This window comes from Crocodylus siamensis, chromosome 3 (assembly GCF_052110815.1).
Source record: "Crocodylus siamensis isolate JL-2025a chromosome 3, ASM5211081v1, whole genome shotgun sequence".
NCBI classification, from domain to species: domain Eukaryota; kingdom Metazoa; phylum Chordata; order Crocodylia; family Crocodylidae; genus Crocodylus; species Crocodylus siamensis.
This window is the reverse complement of record NC_143397.1, coordinates 23,191,051-23,215,506: the sequence shown is the minus strand read 5'-3', so window position 1 is coordinate 23,215,506 and position 24,456 is coordinate 23,191,051. Positions and strand designations below refer to the sequence as shown.

At 45.3% G+C, this 24,456-nt stretch overlaps 1 protein-coding gene across 3 annotated transcripts in view; it reads left to right on the top strand.

Annotated features, from left to right (window-relative positions):
• Positions 1-24,456, top strand: part of PRLR (prolactin receptor) — a 152,810-nt gene that overhangs the window by 111,318 nt on the left and 17,036 nt on the right. For 2 of the 3 annotated variants that reach the window (XM_090037932.1, XM_090037933.1), the window contains 4 exons: positions 16,791-16,927; positions 17,272-17,404; positions 20,672-20,841; positions 23,860-24,026. In XM_090037932.1, the coding sequence (XP_089894058.1) occupies positions 16,858-16,927; positions 17,272-17,404; positions 20,672-20,841; positions 23,860-24,026 (540 nt within the window). In that variant the 5' untranslated portion in view covers positions 16,791-16,857. Of the gene's footprint in view, positions 1-16,790; positions 16,928-17,271; positions 17,405-17,472; positions 17,582-20,671; positions 20,842-23,859; positions 24,027-24,456 lie in introns of those variants that run through there. The other variant, XM_090037934.1, reaches the window with a different exon arrangement.

Sequence of the window (24,456 nt, the reverse complement as noted above, 5' to 3'; positions counted from 1 at the left end):
TGGGAGTTAAAAGGAATGAACATAGCAAGTGTAAACTTTAGACACATTGATTAATAGTCTGCAAAAGTGAGAAGCTTTGTATAGACTGATTGCACTAGATAGGCATTGTTCTATGCTAAAGATGGACTGGGTAGAATTAGAAGGATACATTTGTTTAAATGTGAACTCTTATCAAAATATTTTTCTCTCTGTTGTCACAAATGAAAGTTTACTGCATTCATGAGATTACAGGGAGGTTATTTTTCTCTGCTTCGTCAAGGTTTCTTTGAGCCCTTGACACTCCTAGTTATTTTTGCTACTTCATTCTAATCAATTTCCCCTATTGCTGAGGAGGCTTCTTCCATGGAACATGTCAGGAAAGCATAAGAAAAGCAACAAAAAGGAAGCTCTTGATATGAAATTGTCAGGAGAACTGGAGGCAGACCACAGTGCCTGAGACTACATTTAGCTTCTGCTTTAAGCTGATTGGATTTCAAATAAACAGGCATTTGAGGTACTGAACATACATGTGCAAAATGTGTGAAGATACAATGTAGAAATGGCACCCTGAAGATGAATACTTCATAAATCAGTGACATGATGTGGTTAGGGATTTTTTTTCCATGTGCAAAAACCTACATACAGTTTTGTCAAGCAGTAGTGTAATGGGTGGACATGTAGAACATAACCCCTGGGCTGCCTAAGGTGCAGCACACTGGAGTGGAGCTAGAGGGGCACCTTTTACCCTGCAGCAGCTCCAGCAGAGGGGAGGGCAGAGAAGCGGTGCAAGGTGCAGGAAGAGCAGTTGGAGGTCCTCTGCTGGAGCAGATACCACCTCCTGCTGCCAGAAACAAGTTGGGGTGGGGAGGGATTAGTTGCTTGATGCATATCAGCAGGTGCCATCTGCACAGCAGCAGCAAACCTGGCTGTTACAGCATACACCACTGCTGTTGCTCTCCCCTGTCTGCTGCCAGAGCAGAGAAGGTATGGGCTGTGGGGGTGCCCCATTGTCCTGATAAACTTAATTCACTTGACATATCAAGGAAGTGCAACAGCAAATGCTGCCTATATAAGGACTACTGATGTTGGAAGAGATGAGACTAGGACATAGCACCTTACTACTTTAGTGAGGAGGAATCAGGTATGAAAGAGGCACTGAGAATGAGAAGGGTGTCATGATTACAGCTAGAGAATTAAGTTAATCCTTTAGAGGGTGAATTTTAAAGACCCTTTTCTGTTGTCCTGGTGAAGATACAGCTACAGTGTTCTCATTATTGTGGCCATAATTTCAGCTGAACATTTTTGAAGCTGTTAAATCCTAATTGTATGTTCATAAAATAAAGTTATTTTTTTTCCTTTGGTTTATATGTCTAAAAAGTAAACATTCATACAGAAGCAGCCCTAAGAAGGACTGTTAAAATGTAAATAATCCTTTAAAATTAATGTTTGCATGTCCTTAATTGTTTTGATCGGAAAGACTTTTTGCTCTTCTTATGACAAGTTGGTCCCGTGTAATCAGCCCGAGCAGCTGTTAGTGCTGTATGTTCGTAAAAGCAGTATGCTCTGTTTAGCATGGCAAACAATTTTTTGCTACTAGGATTTCAGGCCATTTTGTACAACTACATAATAAAGGAAATTAAATAAGCCTCTGTTTTAAACATTGAAGAGTATGAGACTATTCCTTGGCTGTAGTCTTACTGAACAGCACAGGGATCCACAATAGTAAATCTCAAAGCAGAATTGAGGCGTGTATTCAAATAGGAACAACATAAGGACATGACAACGTAGGGAGACATGGGCACAAGAAAGATAACAGGATTATACAATCACTTGGGAGATGTAAGTTAAGGGACTGTTATTTACAATCTCACTCCCAAGTGGATGTTGTGAATTAATAATATTAAGGCACATGGTATACAAAGACTAGAAGCCCTATTTTTGCCTTTCTCCTCTTTCTCCTGCTCTTCTCATTGACTTGCCTGCTTTTATCCAGAATGCCTCTTGTCTCTGTACATCGTTGTGCAATCTTCAGAAAGATTAAGATTTTTGAAGCAGTTTATATTTAGAGTCCTTCCCTTTATTTATTTGCAAGGCCACTGCATAGTAAATCCCCTAAACAGCCCCCAAATTCTCAACATATGTGACTTAGTCACACATCAAGGCAGCAGCAGAGCTGGAAATTGAAAGCACTTCTCTTGATTACCGGATTCTTAACCTCAAGACAGCTGAGGAAGAAGAAGGTGGAACCATGGCAGATCGTGGATGAATTATAAAAGGACTGAAGATGTGAAAATGGATGTTTAGAGGGCCTTCTGACAAGTGGTGCTGGAGAAGCTAGGGTGAAAAGACACCTTAAAAAAGGAGAAGAGCCCTAAGTTGTAGTAAACAGAAAGCTTGATTTCAGTAATCAAGTAAACTTAAGGCAGTTAGGGGATTTAGGAAGATTTAATTTGATCAAAGCATTGGGAGAAATAGATGGTTTTTTGTTTTGCTTGTTTTGTTTTTGAATCATGGATTGGTTCAATCAGGGGCTTGAAGTGAGTGGTCAGAAAACCAGATTTGGGAGCTGCACTGATGGAGGCCTGAGATGGTCTCTACTGGGTTTCTGGCAATAGCAGTAGAGATGCTGGAGATCTCTGAGAGAGGAAACAATTGGCAGCAAAGAAAGAACTGGAGAGAAACGGGGATTCTGTGAAAAGTGGGCTGACTGAGCTACAGAGAAGAACATGTGTCTTGTTAGTTCAACATGTGCTTATTTTTAAAAGTAGTGATCTTTAGCCAGCTTGTGGATAATCTTGCTTAGTTATAAAAGAGGTGTTGGGTGCAGAGAATCATCAGGAAAGGTAGAAAAAAGCAGCAGAGGAAAGGGCATCTGTGACAAATGAATTGGAGAGACTCATGGGGCTTTTGGAAAGAAGAAATCAAAGCATCTAGAGATGGGAGCCTGGAGAGAGGTGGCACTGTTCATAGCTCCCTCAATAAAAACATGAAAGCTAAGGGAGCAGAAGGCAATGGATTCTTTAAACAATAGTGAGTAAGTGGGCTAGCTGTCAAAATGTGAGCTGTCCATTGTACTGTAATGGTATTTCATTAGCTGTAGAGAATCCAAGTAGTATTAAACCGTATCATTAAACCATTCTGGCAGTACTCAAAAATGCAAGTCCAAAAATGTAATTAAAAAAAAGAATTGGGGAAGGCAATTATGGACAAATTTTTGAAGGATAGAGGTTTAGTTGAATAGGCCTATGTGAACTAGTATTTGTATGACTATTTAGACTAATGTCACAAAAATAGGATAATTTCATGTGTATACTGATAGCTAAAATCTGAAATATCCTCTTGTAAATACAATCCCCTGGCATTCATGCCCAGTCCTGGTACCCCTGACATACAGTACATGTTGTCTGACGTGGCCTTTCAATTAATCTTACTGTTTCACTGTAGATAGTTTCATCTGTTTGTCAGGTTTTAATACAGCATCAGAGGAGAAAAAACATGTATACAAATAACTAAGTAGTGGCAGTGCCATCATATGAAGGGGATTTGTGAAACTGAATTAACTGTAACTGGTGTAGTTCTTGGATAAAAGGTGGTGTTGTTTTTTTAAAAACTGCTGTTGCACGTAAGCATCATCACTTGTTAGTGTTTTGTGTATTGTATGAATGAAATACTTATCATTTGTGCTTCCTTATTTTTAACATCAGCTTTAGGCCATGGGAGAAAGATGCAGTTCTTTTAAAGTGTTCTAGATTATGCAAGTTAAGGCTTCAGCTGACTGCTAGAAGTGCTCAAGTTAGTTAGAGCCTGAAGTTATTTGATATTGTAACATTTGAAATATATCCATTCTGCATGCACAACAACCCATGCTTGTCTGTAAACTGTGGGTCCTTCCATTCGGTTCATACAGAAGCTAGGTGAATAAACTCAACATGCATGCAGTTCTGAGGTGGTGGCAAATGAAAATGTAACCCCATTTGTTTTAAGGCAATGCACAGGTGTTGCTAGAAAACGCATGCTAAAACTAAAGCAGAATTAATTGACTTTTAATATAAGTGTGCATTAAAAAGGGATGCATGTGTCCATTGTTTGTAAAGAGTGAAAATTGATCCAGATAACCAATCATTTATAATTTCCTGTGCAAGCAAAAAGCTAATCCTCACCTGTGCTTTGGAACATTGAACACAAGTTCTTGTCAGACGAGCAGAGTTGATTTTAGGCCTAAGAGGTAATGGTCCTCTCTTGAAATGGAGTGTTCTTTGGTTTCAGGAGTGCACCTGGTCAGAGTCAGCCTAGGAATCCTACAGTAAGTAATATTAAGACCATGTCATGAGCTATTTCTTTTGAGTAGGCAAAAGGCTCTGTTTGGGTTCTCAGTTTTCTTCAGGAAAGATGCAAGTTAAATACATGGACTTAAATGTGACAAAAGGCAAGGTAGAGGGGCACCTTATAGACTAACTTAATCAGAGAAACATAATTTTTCAGGAGCTACAGTACCCTTCATCAGGGGCATCTCTCCTCTGCCATCTGTCTCACATCAGACTAACATGACTGGCTACCTCTTCATCTAAAAACAGACTGAGTTTATCCCAGGGCTTTGACTCCCATGAAAACAGGTGCAGAACAGTAGTTTACACATGCTTTTTTGGATGGCAGTTAACTCAAATTAGCCTCAAATATCCCAGGGGGAAAAGTGTCATCTTGGTACTTCAAGGGTATTTAGGGTGGGACAATGAGTTTGTACACCCAAAGGATCTGAGAATGAAAAGCTTTGTTCTGGCCTGAGGGGGGCGGGGGGAAAGGAAGGTGAAAGTTGGACTCCAACTTCTGTTTTTAGCCATTGTTAAATGTGAGGTCCACTTAGTATATGCTATTTAGGTTATGGTAAGCATTAATATAGGTGTAGCTGCATATTACAATTAGCATGTGCTAACTTTAAAGGAATGTTAGTGTTAAAATTAGCATGTGCTGGGAGGAGTTGCATGTTCAGGGCTAATACCCTTTGTAAAATGCACTACTCTAACCTACCCTTACAGGGCTGGTGAGCAGGGGCATGGCTAAAAGCTGCCAAGTTAGCTCTGTGCCTGCCTGGCTGACCTGCTTTCTGGGGCAGTGTAGGACCCAGGAATGGGGCCTGTGGCCCAGATTGGGACCCCACCAACTTCTGGTGGCTCACATCAAGTCTGTCAGGCCCTGCCTGGCCAGACTGGGTCCCCATTTCCCCCTGCTGGCCTGGATCAGGTCTATCACCCCCCCTCCCCCAGTTCAGGCTCCTTTCCCCGTGGAGATCATTGCCTCCCCCAAACCTTTTATTAGGCCTGCCACCCCAAATTGTGCTTGCTGCTCCCTACTAGCCTGGACTGGCCCCTACTTACCTCATATCCCTGCCCCCCTCCCCCTGCACCTTTCTACTCGCCTATAGCTGCCAGCACTGTCCTGGGGGAGCAGGCAAGGAAGGAGCCTGCTTGCCACCACTGCCGCTGATCTTTGGGCCTTGCTCAGCTTGGACAGCAGCAGCGGTGGCCAAGCGAGCAGGTGGGTTTCCATTCCCTGCCTCTCCCCTAAGACATCACTGGCAGTGAAGGTAAGCTGGGAGTCAAGGGACATGGTGGGGAGGGTGGGGCAGAGGAGAAGCCTGAGGGAGAGGGAGCCCTGAGGAACAGGGGGCAGGGGGAAGTGAGACAGTGTGGGGAGCCCTGGGGACAGCAGCGAGTCCAGAATAGGAGTGGAGGAGGAGGGGGAATTCTTACCTTTAGGGCCCCCCTGGCTGCCCCCACTGTCACTCTAGGGGAAAAGTCACCTGTGGGTGGCTGGGAGTGATGCTTCCTGGGGTGCTGGAGGACTGCTCGTCTTGACTTTGTGGAGCAGTCCAATGTGACTGCAACACAAGCTGCCCAAAAAGAGCTAGAGAAAATGTTCGCTGAAAGAAGACTCTCTTTGAGACCCTCAGAAGACACTTAGTTCATATTTTCCTGTCATGGTGTGTGACCACCCCTGTCTTCAGAGCCTTAATGTGCTTTAAAGGTAACATGCAACAACACCCTAAGACTTAACATCTGACTGCTTAGAAAAATTTAATGCTTGCTATGACCTAAATATAGGCAATAGTACTGCACTGGAGCCTTGAACAGCTCTGCTGTGATCCTAGGCCTGACACCAAAAATCAGCACATTATCAGTCTCAGCCCTGGGTGTGACCTGCATTAGAGCTGGTTCAAGGCTTTGGTGTGATGTAGGGTCTGGGAGCAATACTGGCATAGTACAAAAACCAGTCCTAGCCCCTGCACTCTACAGGAGCTGGTTCAAAAAAAGCCGAACACTACAATGGCACTACTAGTAGACATCTATACATCTCGCAAAACAATAAAATTGCACCAAGTGAGTCATCAGCTTGCTGAACATCTGCAAATGTGACTGTAGAGCCCAGTTCTTGAGTGACAGTGCTTTTTGCATTTTTCACATGTGAAGTCCATATCCAACAGTCGTGAATGTGGTCAGGGTTCTTCGTGGGGTTACATAGAATCATAGAAAGTTAGGGTTGGAAGGGGCCTAAGGAAGTCATGAGGCAAGCAAGACCATCCCCAACTAGATCATCCCAGCCAAAGCTTTGTCTAGCCAAGCATGGAGGTTCCACCACTTCTCTGGGTAACCTGTTTCAGTGTTTTACTACCCTCCTAGTGAGAAAATTCTTCCTAATATTTAACCTCAACTTCCCTTGCTGCAACTTGAGACCATTGCTCCTTGTTCTGTCATCTGCTACCATTGAGAACAATCTAGCTCTATCCTTTTTTGGACTTCACTTCAGGTAGTTAAAGGCTGCTATTAAGTCTCCTCCTCTCAGTCTCCTCTTCTCTAGACTAAATAAGCCCAGTTCCCTCAACCACTCCTCATAAGTTATGTCCCCCAAGGTGAGTTATGCCCTCACCATTTTTGTCACACCCCACTGGACTTTCTCTAATTTGTCCACACCTACCAATACAGCCCAATATGCCATTAGCTGTCTTTGCAACAAGGACACACTGCTGGCTGATATTCAGCTTATTGACTACTGTAACCCCCAGGTCCTATTCTACAGAGCTGCGGCCCAGCCCCCAGCCTGTACTGATGCATGGGGTTGTTCTGTCTTAAATGCAGGACTTTGAACTTGTCTTTGTTGAACCTCATGAGATTCTTTTTGGCCCAATTCTCCTATGTGTCTAGGTCACTCTGAATCTTAGCCCTACCCTCCAGTATATCTACTACTTCCCCCATCTTGGTGTCATCTCCAGACTTGCTGAGGGTGCACTTTATGCCGTCTTCCAGGTCATTGATGAAGATATTGGATAAAACCGCTCCCAGGACCGACCTCTAGGGCACTCCACTTGATACCAGTTGCCAACTAGACAATGATCCATTGATTACTACTCTCTGAGCCTGATGCCCCAGCCAGTTTTCTATCCACCTTACATCCCATTCATCCAGCCCATACTTCCTCAGCTTGCCTGTGAGAAAGTTGTGGGAGATCGTATCAAAAGCCTTGCTAAAATCAAGGTACACCACATCCACCTGTATCCCCACATCCACAGAGCCAGTCATCTCATTATAGAAGGCTAAAAGGTTGGTCAGGCATGACTTGCCCCTGGTGAATCCATGTTGACTGTTCTTCATAGATTTCATAGACATTAGGGCTGGAAGGGACCTCGGGAGATCATCGAGTCCAGCCCCCTGCCCAAAGGGCAGGAAGTCAGCTGGGGTCATAGGATCCCAGCAAGATAAGCATCCAATTTACTCTTGAAGGTGTTCAATGTAGGTGCTTGAACCACCTCCGCTGGCAGACTGTTCCAGACCTTGGGGGCTCGGACAGTAGAGAAATTCTTCCTTATGTCCAGCCTGAAACCGTCTTGCAGGAGTTTGTGACCGTTCGACCTCGTCATCCCATGGGGCGCTCTGGTGAACAGACGTTCCCCCAGATCCTGGTGGTCACCCCTGATAAACTTATAGGCGGCCATCAGATCACCCCTGAGCCTGCGCTTTTCCAGGCTAAAGAGTCCCATGGCGCTCAGCCTGTCATCGTAAGATCTGTTTTCCTGACCTCTGATCATGCGCGTGGCTCTCCTCTGGACTCTCTCAAGCTTCTCCACATCCTTTTTGAATTGTGGAGCCCAAAACTGGACGCAGTACTCCAGCTGCGGCCTCACTAAGGCCGAGTACAAGGGGAGAATGACGTCCCGGGATTTGCTCGAGAAGCATCTATGGATGCACGCCAGCATTTTGGTCGCTTTACTAGCCGCAGCATCGCATTGGAGGCTCATGTTCATCTTGCGGTCAATGATGACCCCCAAGTCTTTTTCTTCTATAGTGCTAACCAACGTAGCACTGCCGAGCCTATAAGGGTGCTGCAGGTTTTTCCTCCCAAGGTGGAGAACCTTGCATTTTTTGGTGTTAAACACCATGAGGTTCTCGTCTGCCCATTTGCTGAGCTTGTCCAGGTCAGCCTGGATCACCCGCCTATCTTCTGGCGTGGGTGCTTTGCCCCAAAGTTTGGTGTCATCGGCAAACTTGGCCAGTCCACTCCTGACTCCAATGTCCACATCGTTAATGACGATGTTGAACAGTATGGGTCCCAGGACAGAGCCTTGAGGGACCCCACTGGTCACAGGGCACCACGATGAGTGACTGCCATCAATCACAACCCTCTGGGTCTGACCACGAAGCCAATTTCCCAGCCAGCGGATCGTGGTGGAGCCAAAGCCACAACTGGGCAGTTTGGCCAAGAGGTGATCATGGGATACCAGATCAAAAGCTTTTTTGAAGTCAAGATATATGACATCAATCTCTTCTCCCTTGTCCAGGTGATAGGTCACCTGGTCATAGAAGGAAATGAGATTGTTCAAACAAGACCTACCCGCAACAAACCCATGCTGGCTGTCCCTTAGAATGTTAGCCTGGGCCAGTCCCTCAAGGATGGCCTCCTTAATAAACTTTTCTAAGATCTTCCCCAGGATAGAAGTCAGGCTAATGGGCCTGTAGTTAGCCAGATCCACTCTCCTCCCTTTCTTGAAGATCGGCACCACATTGGCCTTCTTCCAGTCTTCGGGCACTACACCAGAGCGCCAGGAGTTTTCAAAGATCCGTGCCAGGGGCTGGGCTATGACGCTCGCCAGCTCCTTGAGTACCCTGGGGTGCAGGTTGTCAGGGCCAGCTGACTTGACGGTATCCAGCTTCTCAAGGTGTTCCTTCACAAGGTCAGCATTGATGGAGGGTAGGGGATCCCCCTCACCCAGATTTCCCTGTCCCATAGCAGGCATGGGCATCCCATGTGACTGATGAAAGACTGATGCAAAGTACCTATTTAATAGGTTGGCTTTTTCCTGGGCGTCAGTTGTCAGTTGCCCCATCTGGTTTAGCAGCGGTCCAACATTGCCCTTGCTTTTCCTCCGGCTCCCCACATATCTGAAAAAGGACTTTTTGTTGTCCTTGATGCCTGAAGCTAGTTGGAGTTCAGTTGCAGCCTTGGCTTTCCTGGTTTGCTCCCTGCAGGACCGGACCAGCGCGGAGTAATCCTCCTTGGAGGTGAATCCCGTCCTCCCTCCTTTGTAGGCTTTCCTTTTTAGCCACAGTAGGTCCGCTAGGTCTCTGGAGAGCCAGGGGGGCTGCTGTGCCTTCTTGCTGCCTTTCCTCCGTGTTGGAACAGATTTAGCTTGTGCACTGAGGATCGCTTCCTTGAGAAGCAACCACTCTTCTTGAACTCCCAACTCCCTGTGGTCATGGTCCCTGAGGGCCTGACTGACTAGCCTCTTGAGCTTGTCAAAGTCGGCTTTTCTGAAGTCAAGGACTTCTGTGTTGCTGACTGACTTGCCAGCTTTACGGCGGATGGTGAAGGTGATCAGCTCGTGGTCGCTGTCACCCAACTTCCCATCAATCACTAGGTCGCCGATTAGGTCGTCCCCCATAGCCAGTACCAGGTCAAGCAGCGCTTTGCCTCTCGTTGGCCCATAGACTTCTTGAGTCAGGTAGAGGTCATCCACGCATGAGAGAAAGCTTTGCGACTGCTTGGATTTTGCTGAGTGATCTTCCCACGAGATGTCCGGGTAATTGAAGTCACCCATGACTACCAAGGTCCTGGAGCAAGCGGCCTCAGTCAGTTCCTGGGCGAACTCCTGGTCAAGCTTGGGACTTTGAGTGGGAGGTCTGTAGTAAACTCCCACCGTTGTGTCCCCTGTGTCCCCTTAATCATCTTTTTCTCCTCCAAGTGCTTAGAAATGGATTCTGTAATTCCCTGGATCCTCCTTTTTCCCTTTCTTAACTATGGTCACTATGTTTGCCTTTTTCCAGTGATCTAGAACCTCTCCTGATCACCATGAGTTTTCAAAGATGATGGCCAACGGCTTTGCAATCACATCCGCCAACACCCTCAGCACCCTCAGATGCATCCCATCCAGCCCTATGGACTTGTACAAGTCCAGCTTTTCTAGATAGTCCCTAACCTATTCTTTCACCACTGAGGGCTGCTCATATCCTCCCCAAACTGTGCTGCCCAGTACAGTAGTCTGGGAGCTGACCTTGCTTGTGAAGACTGAGGTAAAAAAGGCATTGAGCGCTTCAGCCTTTTCTGCATCCATTGTCACAGAGTTGCCTCCCCTGTTCAATAAAGGATTCATATTTACCCTGATCATCCTCTTACTACTGACATACTTGTAGAAATCCTTCTTGTTACCCTTCACATCCTTTGCTAGCTGCAACTCAAATTGCGCTTTGACCTTCCTGACTTCATCCCTGAATGCCCAGATAATGCCCTTATATTCTTCCCTAGTCATTTGTCCAAGTTTCCACTTCTTATAAGCATCCTTTTTGTGATTTCATTTTAGTGAAGAGGTCCCCTCTAAGCCAACCTGGTCTTCTGCCATACTTGCTAGTCCTACTGTGCATTGGTATGGTTTATTACTGCACTCTCAGTAAGACTTCTTCTCTCTTCTGCATGTTGGACTCTTCTTTCCTCCAAAGCTTTTATTGCATGTTTAATAGACTGTTTCCAAGCATTTTGATCGTTTTGCACCCTGGAGAAGTCACTCCAGCTTTGCTTTAGAAAGGATTCAACACAACACTCCCCAGGTACCTCTCCACTATCCAACTGCTACCTTCATCTCATCCCCCATTTCTCTCCTCCTCCTCCCATCTCCCCCTCCAGCCTGTCTCCCACCCACTGACTCCTCAATTTACATCTTCACTGACTGCCTGTCTTGCATGCAGCCCAGCCCCTGGCTTCCTTACTACTTATTCTATCCAGAAAGAGCACACGCCAACTGCAGAGGCTTCTTCAGCCTGGCAAAGGGTTTTTAAACCCAAATTCTTGCTAAAAACTTTTTTTCCAACTTCTTAAGTTGGTCTAATAAAAGATATCAGATTCACCCAAAGAACCTTGTCTGCCTATGTCCTTAGATCAGCATGGCTACAACCTACACCCATGATTCAACACAACGGCACTTACCACGTGCTTTATTGCTTGAAAGCTCAGATGCTAGTGTTTTACGTGCAGATTGCTTCTTCGTCAATCCCTTGCAGTCAAGCATGACTGTCTTCCATGATCATCTTGCCTGTGTGGTCTTAAGATGGTTGATGAGACCTGTCCTGGATTGACAGACTCTATTGTAGCTCAGACATGTGTTTCCATGTGCGGTGGGTGGCATTGTATTCTTGATTTGGTCCACAATATGCTGTTTGCCTGCGATTTCCCTGCTGTTTTCTATCTCCTGTTGTCGTGACGTTTCAAAGTACTGAGATCTCTGCAGCAGACTCTTCCTCCATTTGAGGCGGGCCTGGGGAATAGTCTCCCGTGAGTTGGTTTCAATGTTCCTTTCTTTTTTAACTTGGCCTTGAGTATGTTCCTGAAGTGCTTTCTCTTGCCTCTTCTTGATCATACACCTTGGCTGAGCTGGAAAAATAAAAATTGCTTTGGGAGTCTGGAGTCGGACATCTGGATGATGTGGCCAGCCCAACTAAGTTAATGTCAGATGATCATTGCCTCAGTGCTCGTGGCGTGTGCCGCCAGGAGGATGCTAACATTGGTGTACCTGTCTTTCCACTGGATTTGGAGGATTTTCCACATGCAATGTTGATGGCACTTCTTCAGCAACTTTAGATGTCTTCTGTATGTTGTCCACGTCTCAGCTCTGTACAGCAAGGTGGGAATGACAACTGCTTGATAAACCATGAGCTGATGTTGGACTTCTTCGCTGATGTCAGCCTTCTGAGAGAGATGGCTTTCAAGGTAGAGGACATATTCAAGGTTCTCCAGAGTCTCACCATGGATCTGGATTACTAGAGCTGGGGACTGTTCATTAGAACCTTGTTGGGGGTGGACCTTAGTCTTCTGAGCATTAAGCATCAATCCCATTGTCTTTACTGAAGCATACAAGAAATTGATGACTGCCTGAAGGTCTACTTCTGAGTAAATACACACTACAGCATCCCTGTACTGGAGTTCAATGATTGAGGGCAGGGTGGTCTTGGATTTTGCATGGAGTCAGCTGAGGTTAAACAGCTTACCATCCTTTTGGTAGTTTAGCTTCACTCTGGCTGGAAGCTTGTTGGTGGTCAGATGTAGCATTGTGGCAAGGAATATTGAGAAGAGTGTTGGAGTGATGGTGCAGCCTTTCTTAACTCCTGTCTTAACTTAAAAGGGATCTGTGAGAACCACTGCTCACATACCTTCATGGAACAGGCAGAGAATAGTGAAAAATTTTGGTGGGCACCCATACTGCAGAAGGATCCTCCACAACACTTCCCAGCTCACAGAGTTGAAAACTTTCATGAGGTTGAAGAAGGCCATGTAGAGAGGATTAATGTTGTTCCTGGTGTTTCTCCTGCAGCTGGCAAGCTGTGAAGATCGTGTCAGTTGTGCTTCTTGATGCCTTACACTCACACTGAGATTCTGGGAGGACCTCTTCAGAAAGTGGAAGTAGATAGTTCAGGAGAGTTCTTACAGTGATTTTTCCTGTGGTGGACAGCAAGGAAGTCCCTCTATAGCTTGCACAGTCAGACTTGTCTCCTTTCTTGAAGATTTTCACAATCAATGATGGCATCCCTGATGTCGTCTGGGATTTCCTCATCATTCCAGGTTCTCAAGATGAGGGCATGAAGCTGTGACATGAGCTCTTCTCCCCCCTGCTTGAAGATTTCTGCAAGGATTCCATCCACACCAAATGCCTTGTCATTCTTTCTCTGCTTGATGACTTTCCTCACCTCGTCAAGGGTTGGAGGGATTCAGAGATTGTCTGACTGAGTGTTGCAGGATGGAGTTGAGAACACTTGAGAACACTTTGGCAATGGCAGAGTCTTGATTGAGAGGGTCTTCAAAATGCTCCTTCCAAACAGGCATTGATGCTCCCTTTTCCTTGATCAGGTCTCCTCCATCCTTAGGTCTCAAGGGAGTTGGTCCCTGAGTGCCCAGACTGCAGATGGCTTTGGTGGCACTGAAGAAACCACACATATTGTGGATGTCATGTTGACAAGAGATTTTGATTCTCTTTAGCCTTGTTTTCCCACAATTTGTTCTTCATATCACAAGTCTTCCTTGAACCTCTGCCTTGGCTTGTTGGAGATTCAGTTTCTTTTGCTTGGAGTTGCTGTTGGTTTGCCAAGCACAAAAGGCCATGCACTTGCAACCATTAAACCCTTGCATTTCCTGGTCATTCTCATCAAACCAGTCTTGATGTTTCCTGGTAGAGAATGCAAGTGTCTCTTCACAGGTACTGATGACAGTGTCCTTGAGGGCACCACATATGTTGCTGTCATTCTCATCAACATTGTTGTTGATTGGAATTCACCATTTTTTTGTGTTTTTTTGTTGTTGAGGAGCTGGTAGAAGAGGTCTCACTTCCTTGGGTCTTTGTGTCCTTCAGTGTTGATCTTCCATCAGCATTGCTTCTGCTGCAGCCATTGTTTGGGACCCAGTTTGAGTGACATAACTGAGAGGATGTATTGGTGGTCAGTTCAGCAGTCATCAGCTCTGAGCATAGCTCAAGTGATGCCTGCATCTTTTCCAATCCTGATCATGGACAATGACATGGTCAGTCAGGTGCTAATGCTTAGATCGTGCGTCGTGCCGTGATGTCTTGTGCCTGTTTTTTTTCTGATGGAACAGAGTGTTGGTGATTGTACGTTGATGTTCTGCACATTTGTTCAAGAGGAGGATGTCACTGGAGTTGACTTTTTCTACTCTTTCCTTGGTGACAGTTCCATTTCAGGGGTTAGAGTCCCTTCCGACTCTGGTGTTGAAATTGCCAAGAAGTCTGTCTCCCTCCAGAACATCAGAAAGGACATTTGTCAAAATTGGCGTAGAATTCCTCTTGGTTTCACTGGCAGCATTAAGTCACATACACTCTGGTAATAATGGCATATTGGCTCCCTGCCAGTTTAAAATAATCATATGGTGCTCATTAATTCTGATAGGGAACTCATTAAGTTGATTTATGAGTTCATTCTTAATGGCAAAACCAACTCAATGAAGTTGGCATTCTCCTTCCTGCTTACCCTTCCAGAAGAAGGTATAGCCCGTTCCATGTTCTTTGAGTGCCCGTTGCCCACTTGCTGGGTCTTGCTCAGTGCAGCTACACTGATGTTGTTATTGCCTGAGTTCTCAGACTAGAATCATAATGTGGCCATTCACTATTAGGGTTGTCCATGAGGATCCTGATGTTCCAGGTCCCAAAAGTGATGGTGTGTCTTCGCTGGTATTTTCGATCACAGTATAGGTGATCCCATTGGACATGGTTATCCAGTCAGAATTAAATATAGAATACCCTAGCAGCTGATCACTGACTGGGGGGAGGGTCCCCCCAGCAGCCAATTGCCGAGCCTGAAATCACCAGCGGCAAAACTGGTAGTGCACTTCCACCGGCACTTCCAATTTTGCAGCTGGTGTTTCCAGGGAGTGCACAGTCAATCTCGGTGGGTGCACATACACCTGTTTGCACTCCCTATGTGTCGCCCATGTAGAATACTGTATTAGACAGGTTATGTTTAGGACACCTTTTCTAGCCCCCTCCCCATGTTGGGAGAACAGATCAGATCCTGAAGAAGGTTGCTCAGTCACAGTTACAGCTGCCGAATTGCACTCCTGTTTCATCCAAGTGCTAGGCAGCCTTCTTGTAACTGCTACCTTCATGCCAGTTCATGACTAGGAGCTTCCAGGCCTCAAAATCCTGCTCCTTTCACCACTAGCTGGTCACCAAAGGGTTTGAGGAATACGCTGGAAAAGCTGTTTTCATGGAAGATGCCCAAGCATGACTACTTTTATCGTGGAGAAGCTGCTGCACATCAGCTTCTACATGGCTGAAATGGGACCTTGATCCAGTGGCAAGGAGACCTGGGGATCTCATTCTGCTGCAGCCTTCATCCACCTTTGCAGCCATTGAGATTGTAACATCTTCTTTGACCTGCTCCACCATTGAGGACTTGTAGTCCCATGGCTGGGGGCTGGGCAGGATTATTATAGTGGCGACCTATACTCACCATGTTATAGCACTGTCAAAGAATATGTGGCTTTTCAGGAGGGAAAGCATTGCTATTTGTTTTCCTCACCACATCCTGGTGGTGCTGCTACTGCTGCTTGGTCCACAACTGCTTATTCATCAGAGTAACCCCTGCTTATTTCACAGCTAACCTTCCCTGAAGGTCATTCCACTATCCACCACCTGTGGATGCACTAGATAGCAGTACAGCTCAGGTGCAGATAGCATGTGGCAAGTGTAATGTGTAAGAAGATGTTTGTGGCTAATTTCCAGCTCTTGCAACATGAAGTTGTCACCACTTAGGGTGGCTTCCAGTAGTCACTTGCAACAGTTGTAAATCATTGGAATATTGACACCTATTGCAATTAGTACAAGTTAGAAGATAACACTGAAAGGGAACCTTTTTGCGATGCAGAAGGCATTTACCACATCATGTAACCACTTCTGTTTTAACTGCACTTAGTAAGTGTTAAATTTAATGTGTGACACCATCCTGACAGTGATTCACAACCACTGTGCACCTTAACTTGTATTCTGAGGACATCTAGTGGTATAAGTGTACTTCACAAGTGAGAACTATTCCTTAGACTAAAGGGCTGATCGCCCTTTATTTTCAACAGTATCATTCTTCCTTCCATGCTGTTGCATCCTTCCAATTTATGGTGGTATAAGGAAGAGGAAATCAGGCCCCAGTGCTCATTTTTGCCTGGTAAGTTAATCATAAAACAATGTTTATTTTCCATTGTTTCTTTCTTTTTTCCTTGCTTTGTCTTTTACATTTACATGCAACAAGAAGGAGGTATTCTATGTTCTGAAGTCATGGAAGCTTATTAAAAATAGGGCTGGTACCTCAAGAGGTATTCTGCTCCAGACCCGATCAAGGCAGGACAATCCCCGTATAACCTACCAAGACAAACGTTTCTCTAACCTGCTATGAAAAAACCGCCAGTGAATGAGGAACCTCTCTAGGGAACCTGCTCAACCTCCCTAGGGGATCTGTTCTGATGCTTTACATGCCCTCACAGTTAGAAAATTCTTCCCGGTATCTAACCTAAATCTCCCTTGCTACAATTTAGACCATAGATGCTTTTCCATAGGGAACTGGACAGAGAAAAAAATTAATGATCATTCCGGTGATAACGACCCTTCTTGTATTTGACAGCTGACTGAAAATTGCTGAGTGGGATGCTTAGCCCCTCTGCAGCTGAGTTTCCCTATGTATAAAATGCCCTCCTGTCTGAGGGAGTAATCGGGATTAGAGAGTTGCAGCTGGCAAAAATGGCTTGATTAAATAAAGTGATAATGCTATTATTGAATGTTGCAGGTTGCCATATTTCTCAGGGAGCCTTTGATCTGACATCCCCTCCTGGAAGAGGAGTAGATAAAGCAACATGCAGCAAAATTTGATGTTACCGGTTCAGTTTACTTTGTTGCTTTTTCTGAACATGGTGTATTCGAATGGTAAGTCGTTTGTCCTTTAGAGCATGTTCTTTTCCTAAGTACTTTATTTAGAAAAATCTAAAGAAAATCTGTAGCTATCCTTTAAATGTCTGGTTCCTCCAAAATCACCTAAGCAAGGGTTTTGAAAATGCCTTGACTTATTCTTCTTCCTTTTTTAAATTTAAGTCAGTCATAAAATGAAAAGACTGCCTGGCAATAAAGAGTCAAAATATTTCATTTTAAATTATGTCGAAATAATGCTTGCAGTTTTTAAAGCCCAGACTTTCCTGAATTTGATTCAATTTCTTGAATGCTATTTGCCAAAAATAAAGCTTATTAACTGGGTGACTTCTGTCCTTCCCCAGAACAGTCACCTCCTGGAAAGCCTGAGGTACTTAGATGTCGTTCACCAGAAAAAGAAACCCTTGCTTGCTGGTGGAAGCCTGGTTCCGATGGAGGACTCCCTACCAACTACACTCTGCTCTATAAGAAGAAAGGGTAAGAAGCTGTGAAGTGTTGCCTTACCTTCTTTTCTCTTACAGACAGTTAAGAAGCAGTGGACAATTCTTCTGTTGATTATTACGTTCTTTAGTTTAAATATTCACAGATTGAGCTCTCCCTCGTCCTTAATGCAAGTATTCTCAGCTGAGGACAGTGTTAACACAAAATGGGGAGGTCTGTATCAGTTTATGAATTCCATTTTTCTAAACCCCATGCTATATTTTAACCTCTCTTTTGTATGTAATCTTGAGTATGGGATAAGCATTCAGTTTAGTAGTAGGAACTTGAGACTTAGGGTATTGACAGGCATTCATTTGTAATGCTATATCGTGTCTCAGCACTTTGTTCCTCTCCAGCCTGGGGACTGGAATGTCTGTGCTACAAAGTGAAATACAAGATAGTCCCCACATGTGCAGCTGAGGACTGTGCAGTCTCTTTCCAGACCCCATTTGCTTATCAGCAGTTGTATCCCATCAGACAGATGAGTGTCTGCCTGGGGAGCAGGGTGGTTTCAGGCTGTCACTTAAGAAATCTGTAAAAGCAAATGTTGTTTAATCATGAAGGAGATGCTTGTACTTGTGAAAATAAAAGCTCTGTAGCTGTACAAATGCCTGCCCACTATGGACTTGGGGATCCCTGAAGATGCCTGAGTCACTGGTGATTCTCGTATTCTAGTAACGAATCAGACTAATGGTTAGGCTTCTACCGAATCAAAGCCTGAGAGGGCTGGGGTTAGTTTACTTAAATGAAACGCATGCATTGTAAATTGGCATTTCCTTTCTCTCATTTCCATTTGTCTTTAGTGTTCTGTATATCAGATCTCCATTCCAGAGTCCTTTGTCTGGACATGCTTTTTTTGGAGACCCTAAAAATGATTTGTTCGGCATCAGTAAAAGCCTAGGTTCTGTTCCAGGAAACTGCCATCATGATTGCCACTGCTTGCTGGATACTCAGTCTTTGCAGAGAGCCCCTTGAGGCAGCCTGACAGGGTAGTATAGCCTTTTCTTGTATTATTTATTCCTATGCTATCAGCTCTAAATGTAAAGAATGGGCTCCATTGTCTGGGGCTCTCAATCATGAACCATTTTTATAACCACTAAAATTCACTTTTCCAAACAGAACAAAGATTCTAGCTCTCTTCTCCCATTTCACATACACCACTAAGCTTTCTGATTACATACTTACTGAAGTCCAGCAATAATCAGGTCTTGTATAGGATTGCAAGGGGCCCAAGAAGTACCCCGAGTTCCTGCATGATTTGCAGGTGGATGGATATCAGTTCTTGTCTGTGAACAGCAGGAACTGTTTGGCACTGTTCCTTACCTAGGCAGCGGTGGAGAGGATGCAGGCCCATAGTGATGCCCCATATGCCACCTTTGGTTCATGAAGCAGAGCAGGACCCCAGGGAAATTCACATGCTCCCTACTATGTCAGTTGTAGAGTATATAACCTCTGTGCACCCTGCTGGTGTTCAACTACTATTGCTCTAAGGGGTGGCACAAAGCACAGGGCTCAGTCTAGGATCTAGCATTACCATAAAGCAATCCTATTGCTAAAAAATCCCCAAATTCCTGTGAAAGGATTAGGTAGGTGTGATGAACTTACCAATGCTTATTTTAATGAGAGTATAATGTTAAAGAATTAGACAAGGCATCATCCTATTGGCAGACCAGAACAATCTGATCATTACAATTGTTTTACATCATAGTTGTAAAGTAATAAAGCTACTCTAGGTTCTCTAGGTTTCTAAATTTCTGCCTCAGTGCATACACAAATGTATCCCCAGTCCCAGGAGTTTGACACCTAGATTCTGCCTAAGCCTCATTCAGAGATGAGGCAAATCCCACCTAAACTCTAAGTCCCCTGATAGGCTCGATGTGGTAGCCCAGCTCTAAGTACTCCTAATAGTCACCAAGAGCAATGGGTTCAGAACAGAAAACGGCAGCCTTGCCAACCTACTTCAACATATAGTAAATAGGTGGTGGGGCTGCTGCAGCCCACCTCTTACAGAACAGCCCAGGGATGTGAGCATTTGCCCAGGGCGGTAGGGCATCCCAGATCTCCCACACCCAAGGAGTGTATCCCAACCACCCAAGTGTAGCACCGTCTGGGTGCAGGCACTCTCTACACCTCCTCATGAAGTTGGACCACTGTGCTAGTAAAAGTAATGGGGCTGGGAGGGGAGCAAGTGAACAGGAGACTGATTGCATAGTCAAGTGATTAGAGCACTTGGCCGAGGAAAGCCTCGGTTCTGATCCCTGCTCCCAGAGCTGCTTATGCAATTTATATTGGCCAGTCACTGCATGAAAACAGAAGTAAAGTGCGGGGAAGGGAACAGTGGGGCAGACACATTAGCCCAGGACACTCCCCCAGCCAGGTGGGTGCATTAACCACTAGGTTACACAGTCATACTCCCTCCTACTTGCTCTCCATCTGGGAAGTGGGAGATGTTATTTGGAGTCCCCTCTGGTAGATGGCCAGGTCCCTCACTTTCTGGGTGAGTGCCACGCACCAAGTTGTTACGCCGTGGTTGGGAGCAACCATCTCTTGTCATGTATAACAAAGAATGAGCCCTGCTCAGTTCGGCACCTAATCTTAGCATGGGAGTCCAGAACCCGACCCCGAGTAAATAGGACTGCACGTTAGGCATTTCCGAGTCAGGTGTCTTAGCTCCAGGCGGAGCTGTATGTTTGGGAATACCCCTGTCTGCAGCATTTCTATTGGCTAGCTCTAAGCAGCTCCTGGCCCAATGTTTTTGTGGATTACCTTGCAGAAGCATTACCTCTCTGTGAATCCTACTTCAGAGATAACTTACCTTCCCCATTAACTGTACAGGGAGCCTGGGATCTACCTAAAGTCTAGGAATTGCAATGATTATGTTGGCGACTCTCTGGATCTTGCCCTAGGTGACCTGAGTTGTCTCTTCACTTGATCTGCAACATTTAAAATATGGAGCAGTGTCCTCAGATATATCCCGAGTGTCATGAAAATGATCTTTCTTCCTTTTTATTAGCATGCATCTTATTATAGCTTGTATAATAATAGGATCTAAAAGAACAGGCTGTACTTAAGTAATTATTGTAAAGACAGTTCTAAGTAACCAAATAATTAAGCTAATGGAACTTAAGCACATACTCGGGTGTTTTGCTGTGATGAGAATACATGCCTGCTTAAAGTGAAATGTGTTAAGTACTTCGGTAAATCAAGACTATTGTTGGTAAATTAGACACTTTACTTCATGATATTTTAATTCTTCTGTTTTAGAGAAGAACAAATCAATGAATGTCTGGACTACAGAACAGCAGGTCCCAATTCCTGTTACTTTGATAAAAAGCACACCAATCTGTGGACCACTTATAACATCACTGTCAGGGCAACTAATGAGCTGGGAACTAACATCTCTGATCCTCATTATGTGGATGTGGCCTCTATAGGTAAGGGAAAAATTAAGCTGAGATGGCTCTGAGCTATTTCTCAGCAGTTATCTTGAAAGAGCGGATTATGAGGCTAGTCTCTGTTTTATAGTAATGTAGTCTTGCAAGGGGGTGAGGGTGTATGGGAATGGTGATTCAGTGTCCCTAACCTCAGTTTAACAAGAGGGTACAAACAAGTTGGCTGTATTTACACCCTAATTAGAACTGCAAGCTGTAACCCAGCATGGAAACTTGATAACAAAATTACCCCTTTCAACAAAGCAATTTAGCACCCCAACCCCAAACAGTCTCAAAAGGATCCTTTGGGATGAGGATCTTCACCTTGTGCACAGCCCAAACCACCCCAATGGCACAAGGACTTCCACTGCACAAGGACTTTTGCAATGACACTGACCACACTAACTTCTGCAGCCTTTTCAGTGCTACCCTCTCAGGTCCTGCTCCGATGCCTCAGTCAGTTTCTGCCACTGCTGGGGTCTCCTTTGTGGGGAAGATGATTGTCTCCCAGCTGCACTCAGACCTGATTCCTCCACAGTCTTGCTGTGGCCTCTTTCAATTGTGCTTGAAGCATATCAGGAAGCAAGGCCTGCTCCCTGCTGCAACCATGCTGGCTCTGGACAAAATGGCCCCCACGTTGCAGTTCCTTTTTCCCACTTCCCCTCCTGCTAGCCCTTAAAGCAGCCTGGGGAGGGGGCTGTAGTTCAACCCAGCTCCCTGGGTCCCCTTTTTCTGGACTGGGAGAGTCCCCACACCTCTCTGCATAACCCCTGGCAACCCAGGGACAGGGGTCACAGTAAGAAAGAGAAGGTCTCATGAAAGAGACCACTGATCTACAGGCCATGTGCATAAATTTAAAATAGAAGTCTGTGATCTCCATGATGAGTGGATTTAATTTAATTAATTTTTGGCTGATAAACTGGCACGAGGGTTTTGTAAAGTTAGCTCAGTTTTTCTCACTGGTGGGCTCTCCTGGCTTGTCTCAATGCTAGTACTGTGATCCTGTAAGATAAGTCCTATGTTTCCATTAGTTAGAATATTGAAAGTGTGATATTGAAAGAGTGCTGGTAAGAGGTTGAACTTTGTTTTTTAGTCCCAGTTGTCTGACCTGGCTCAAAGATCATAGATTTCATAGACATCGGCCAGTCTGTTAATGTTGGCCTCTTTGATAATCTTTTCTAACACCTTCCCCAGGATAGAGGTCAGGCTGATGGGCCTATAGTTTGCTGGATCCACTTTCCTCCCTTTCTTGAAGATCGGCACCACATTGGCCTTCTTCCAGTCTTCGGGCACTACACCAGAGCGCCAGGAGGTCTCAAAGATCCGTGCCAGGGGCTGGGCTATGACGCTCGCCAGCTCCTTGAGTACCCTGGGGTGTAAACTGTCAGGGCCAGCTGACTTGAAGGTGTCCAACCTCTCAAGGTGTTTCTTCATGAGGTCAGCATTGATGGAGGGCTGGGGATATCCCTTACCCAAGCCCCCTGTCCCGTAGTGGGCAGGGGTGTCCCATGGAACTGGTGAAAGACCGACGCAAAGTACCTATTTAGCAAGTTGGCTTTTTCCTGGGCATCAGTTGTCGGTTGTCCCGTCTGGTTTAGCAGGGGTCTGATGTTGCCCTTGCTTTTCCTCTGGCTCCCCACATATCTGAAAAAGTACTTTTTGTTGTCCTTGATATTTGTAGCTGGCTGGAGTTCTGTCGCAGCCTTGGCTAAGTTACAGAGATAAGTTACAGAGATAAGTGTTTCTTTCACAGCACAGGAGTTAGTGTCCATTGCCACATGGGAGCTCAAGAGAGTGTATTCTCAAAAGTAATAGCTGAAAGTGTTATACCACACCAAAGCTTTTAGTGTCATTATAAATTATATCCATTAATAGTCAATTGTCAGCCCTGACCCTTGGTTTATTTCACAAGTGAAGACTAAAGTAATACCTCATTTTATTTTAAATATTTTCCACCCCAGTAAGATATAAGTAATGCTCAAGCACGGTAACACTTCTTTTTTTCTTACCACCCCAGATTTTTAACATAATGCTCCTTTCAGCCTCTACCTATTGTACTTATTGCACTGCTATGTATGTATGTAAGTATGTATAGCATGCCCCATCTTTTACTATATGAAAGATCAGACATTTACATTCTATAGAAGAGTGTTTGGCTATTATGTAAGTGTGGCCCTTATTTCTGTACCCGGACAAATTCAGGAGAATGCCTGAGATGAGTCTGAGCAATACTTTGGCCAGTCAACAGCCAGTGAAAACATCTTAAACCAGTGATTCTCAACATTTTTCCTGATGGGACCCATTTGCAAAGGCTCATGGCCTGTCTGACCCACAGCCCCCTGGCTCTGCCAGTGCACGACCCACAGTCCCCAGGCCCCCTGGGCCATGCTGTTGTCCCTCACAACCTGCAGCCCCTTGCCCCCCCAGCCTTGCCAAAGGGGCCGCCAGCTGCCCCCCTCCCACTCAGCCCAGAGCGCAGCGGTGGCTCCAGCTCATGCAGGCGGCAGCCGAGTGAGTCCAGCCCCAGCATGGGCTGGGGGGAGAAGGAGGGGAGGCCTGTGGCATCCCCTGCCCTGGGCTGGGGCTGCTGTGCCACACCAGGCAGCCTAGTCGCAGCCCTTTTCACCCCCAGAGCAGCATCTCCCAGCTGCTCCGCACCCAGCCCAGCCTCCCAGCTCTCCCCTTTCCCCCGCTGGGAGGGGCAGGCGCCTTCCAGCCACCACTCTGCCCTGCCGCAGTCTCGGTACTTTCGCAGGATCTGCGTTTCTCAACCTGTGGTTTGCGACCCTCTGAAAGCTTCTTGTGACCAACTTTTGGGTCGCAACCCACGGGTTGAGAAATGCTGTCCTGAACAAGACAGAAAGAAAACCAGATTACTCCAAGCCACTGCTGTGTTGTGATTGTTTTTTGCTATGTGCTATTTCCTGAAGCTAAAGAGCTAAAATATCGGATCTTGCAGTGAGACTCTGCTGGTGGGATAAAATAAAAGGTTCACTTTTTTAAATCTGTTCATTTGCACAGTTCAGCCAGCTGCTCCTGTGGACCTCTCTCTAGAAGTAAAACAATCAGCCGGCACGTTGTACCTGTGGGCAAAATGGTCTCCACCCCCATTAGTCAATGTCAGACTGAGGTGGCTAGTACTCTCTTATGAGTTACGACTAAAACCGGAGGGAAAGGAAGAGTGGCAGGTAAGCAAACAGTCAACTTGCTAATAGAAGTTCTCTTTCCAGTTAGTTCATGAACTGAAACCTAATACACTGGCATTTCACATGGACTGGAGCACTTGTCAAGGGTGAGGGTAGCAAAGTAAAGCTATCCAAACATGGCCATTAAAGACAAGAGTAGGACTGAGGCTTGAAGAAAGGTCAAGTGAGAAATCCAGATATTTGCATTACTGGCCTGGATCCCATATTTGTCAAAGAGAAATTGATTACAACACTAACAAAACACAGTAGATTTTCCTTGGAGTGGTTATTGTGAATACGCGTGTTGAAGAGATGCTAGGAAAAAAATCATAGGTCATATGTGTTTTGCTTTATGGAAGTGGTTCTCAACCTTTTTAGACTCAAGGCACTCCTCATTAGACTCAAGACTTTTCCTTTTCACTCATTTTTTTTT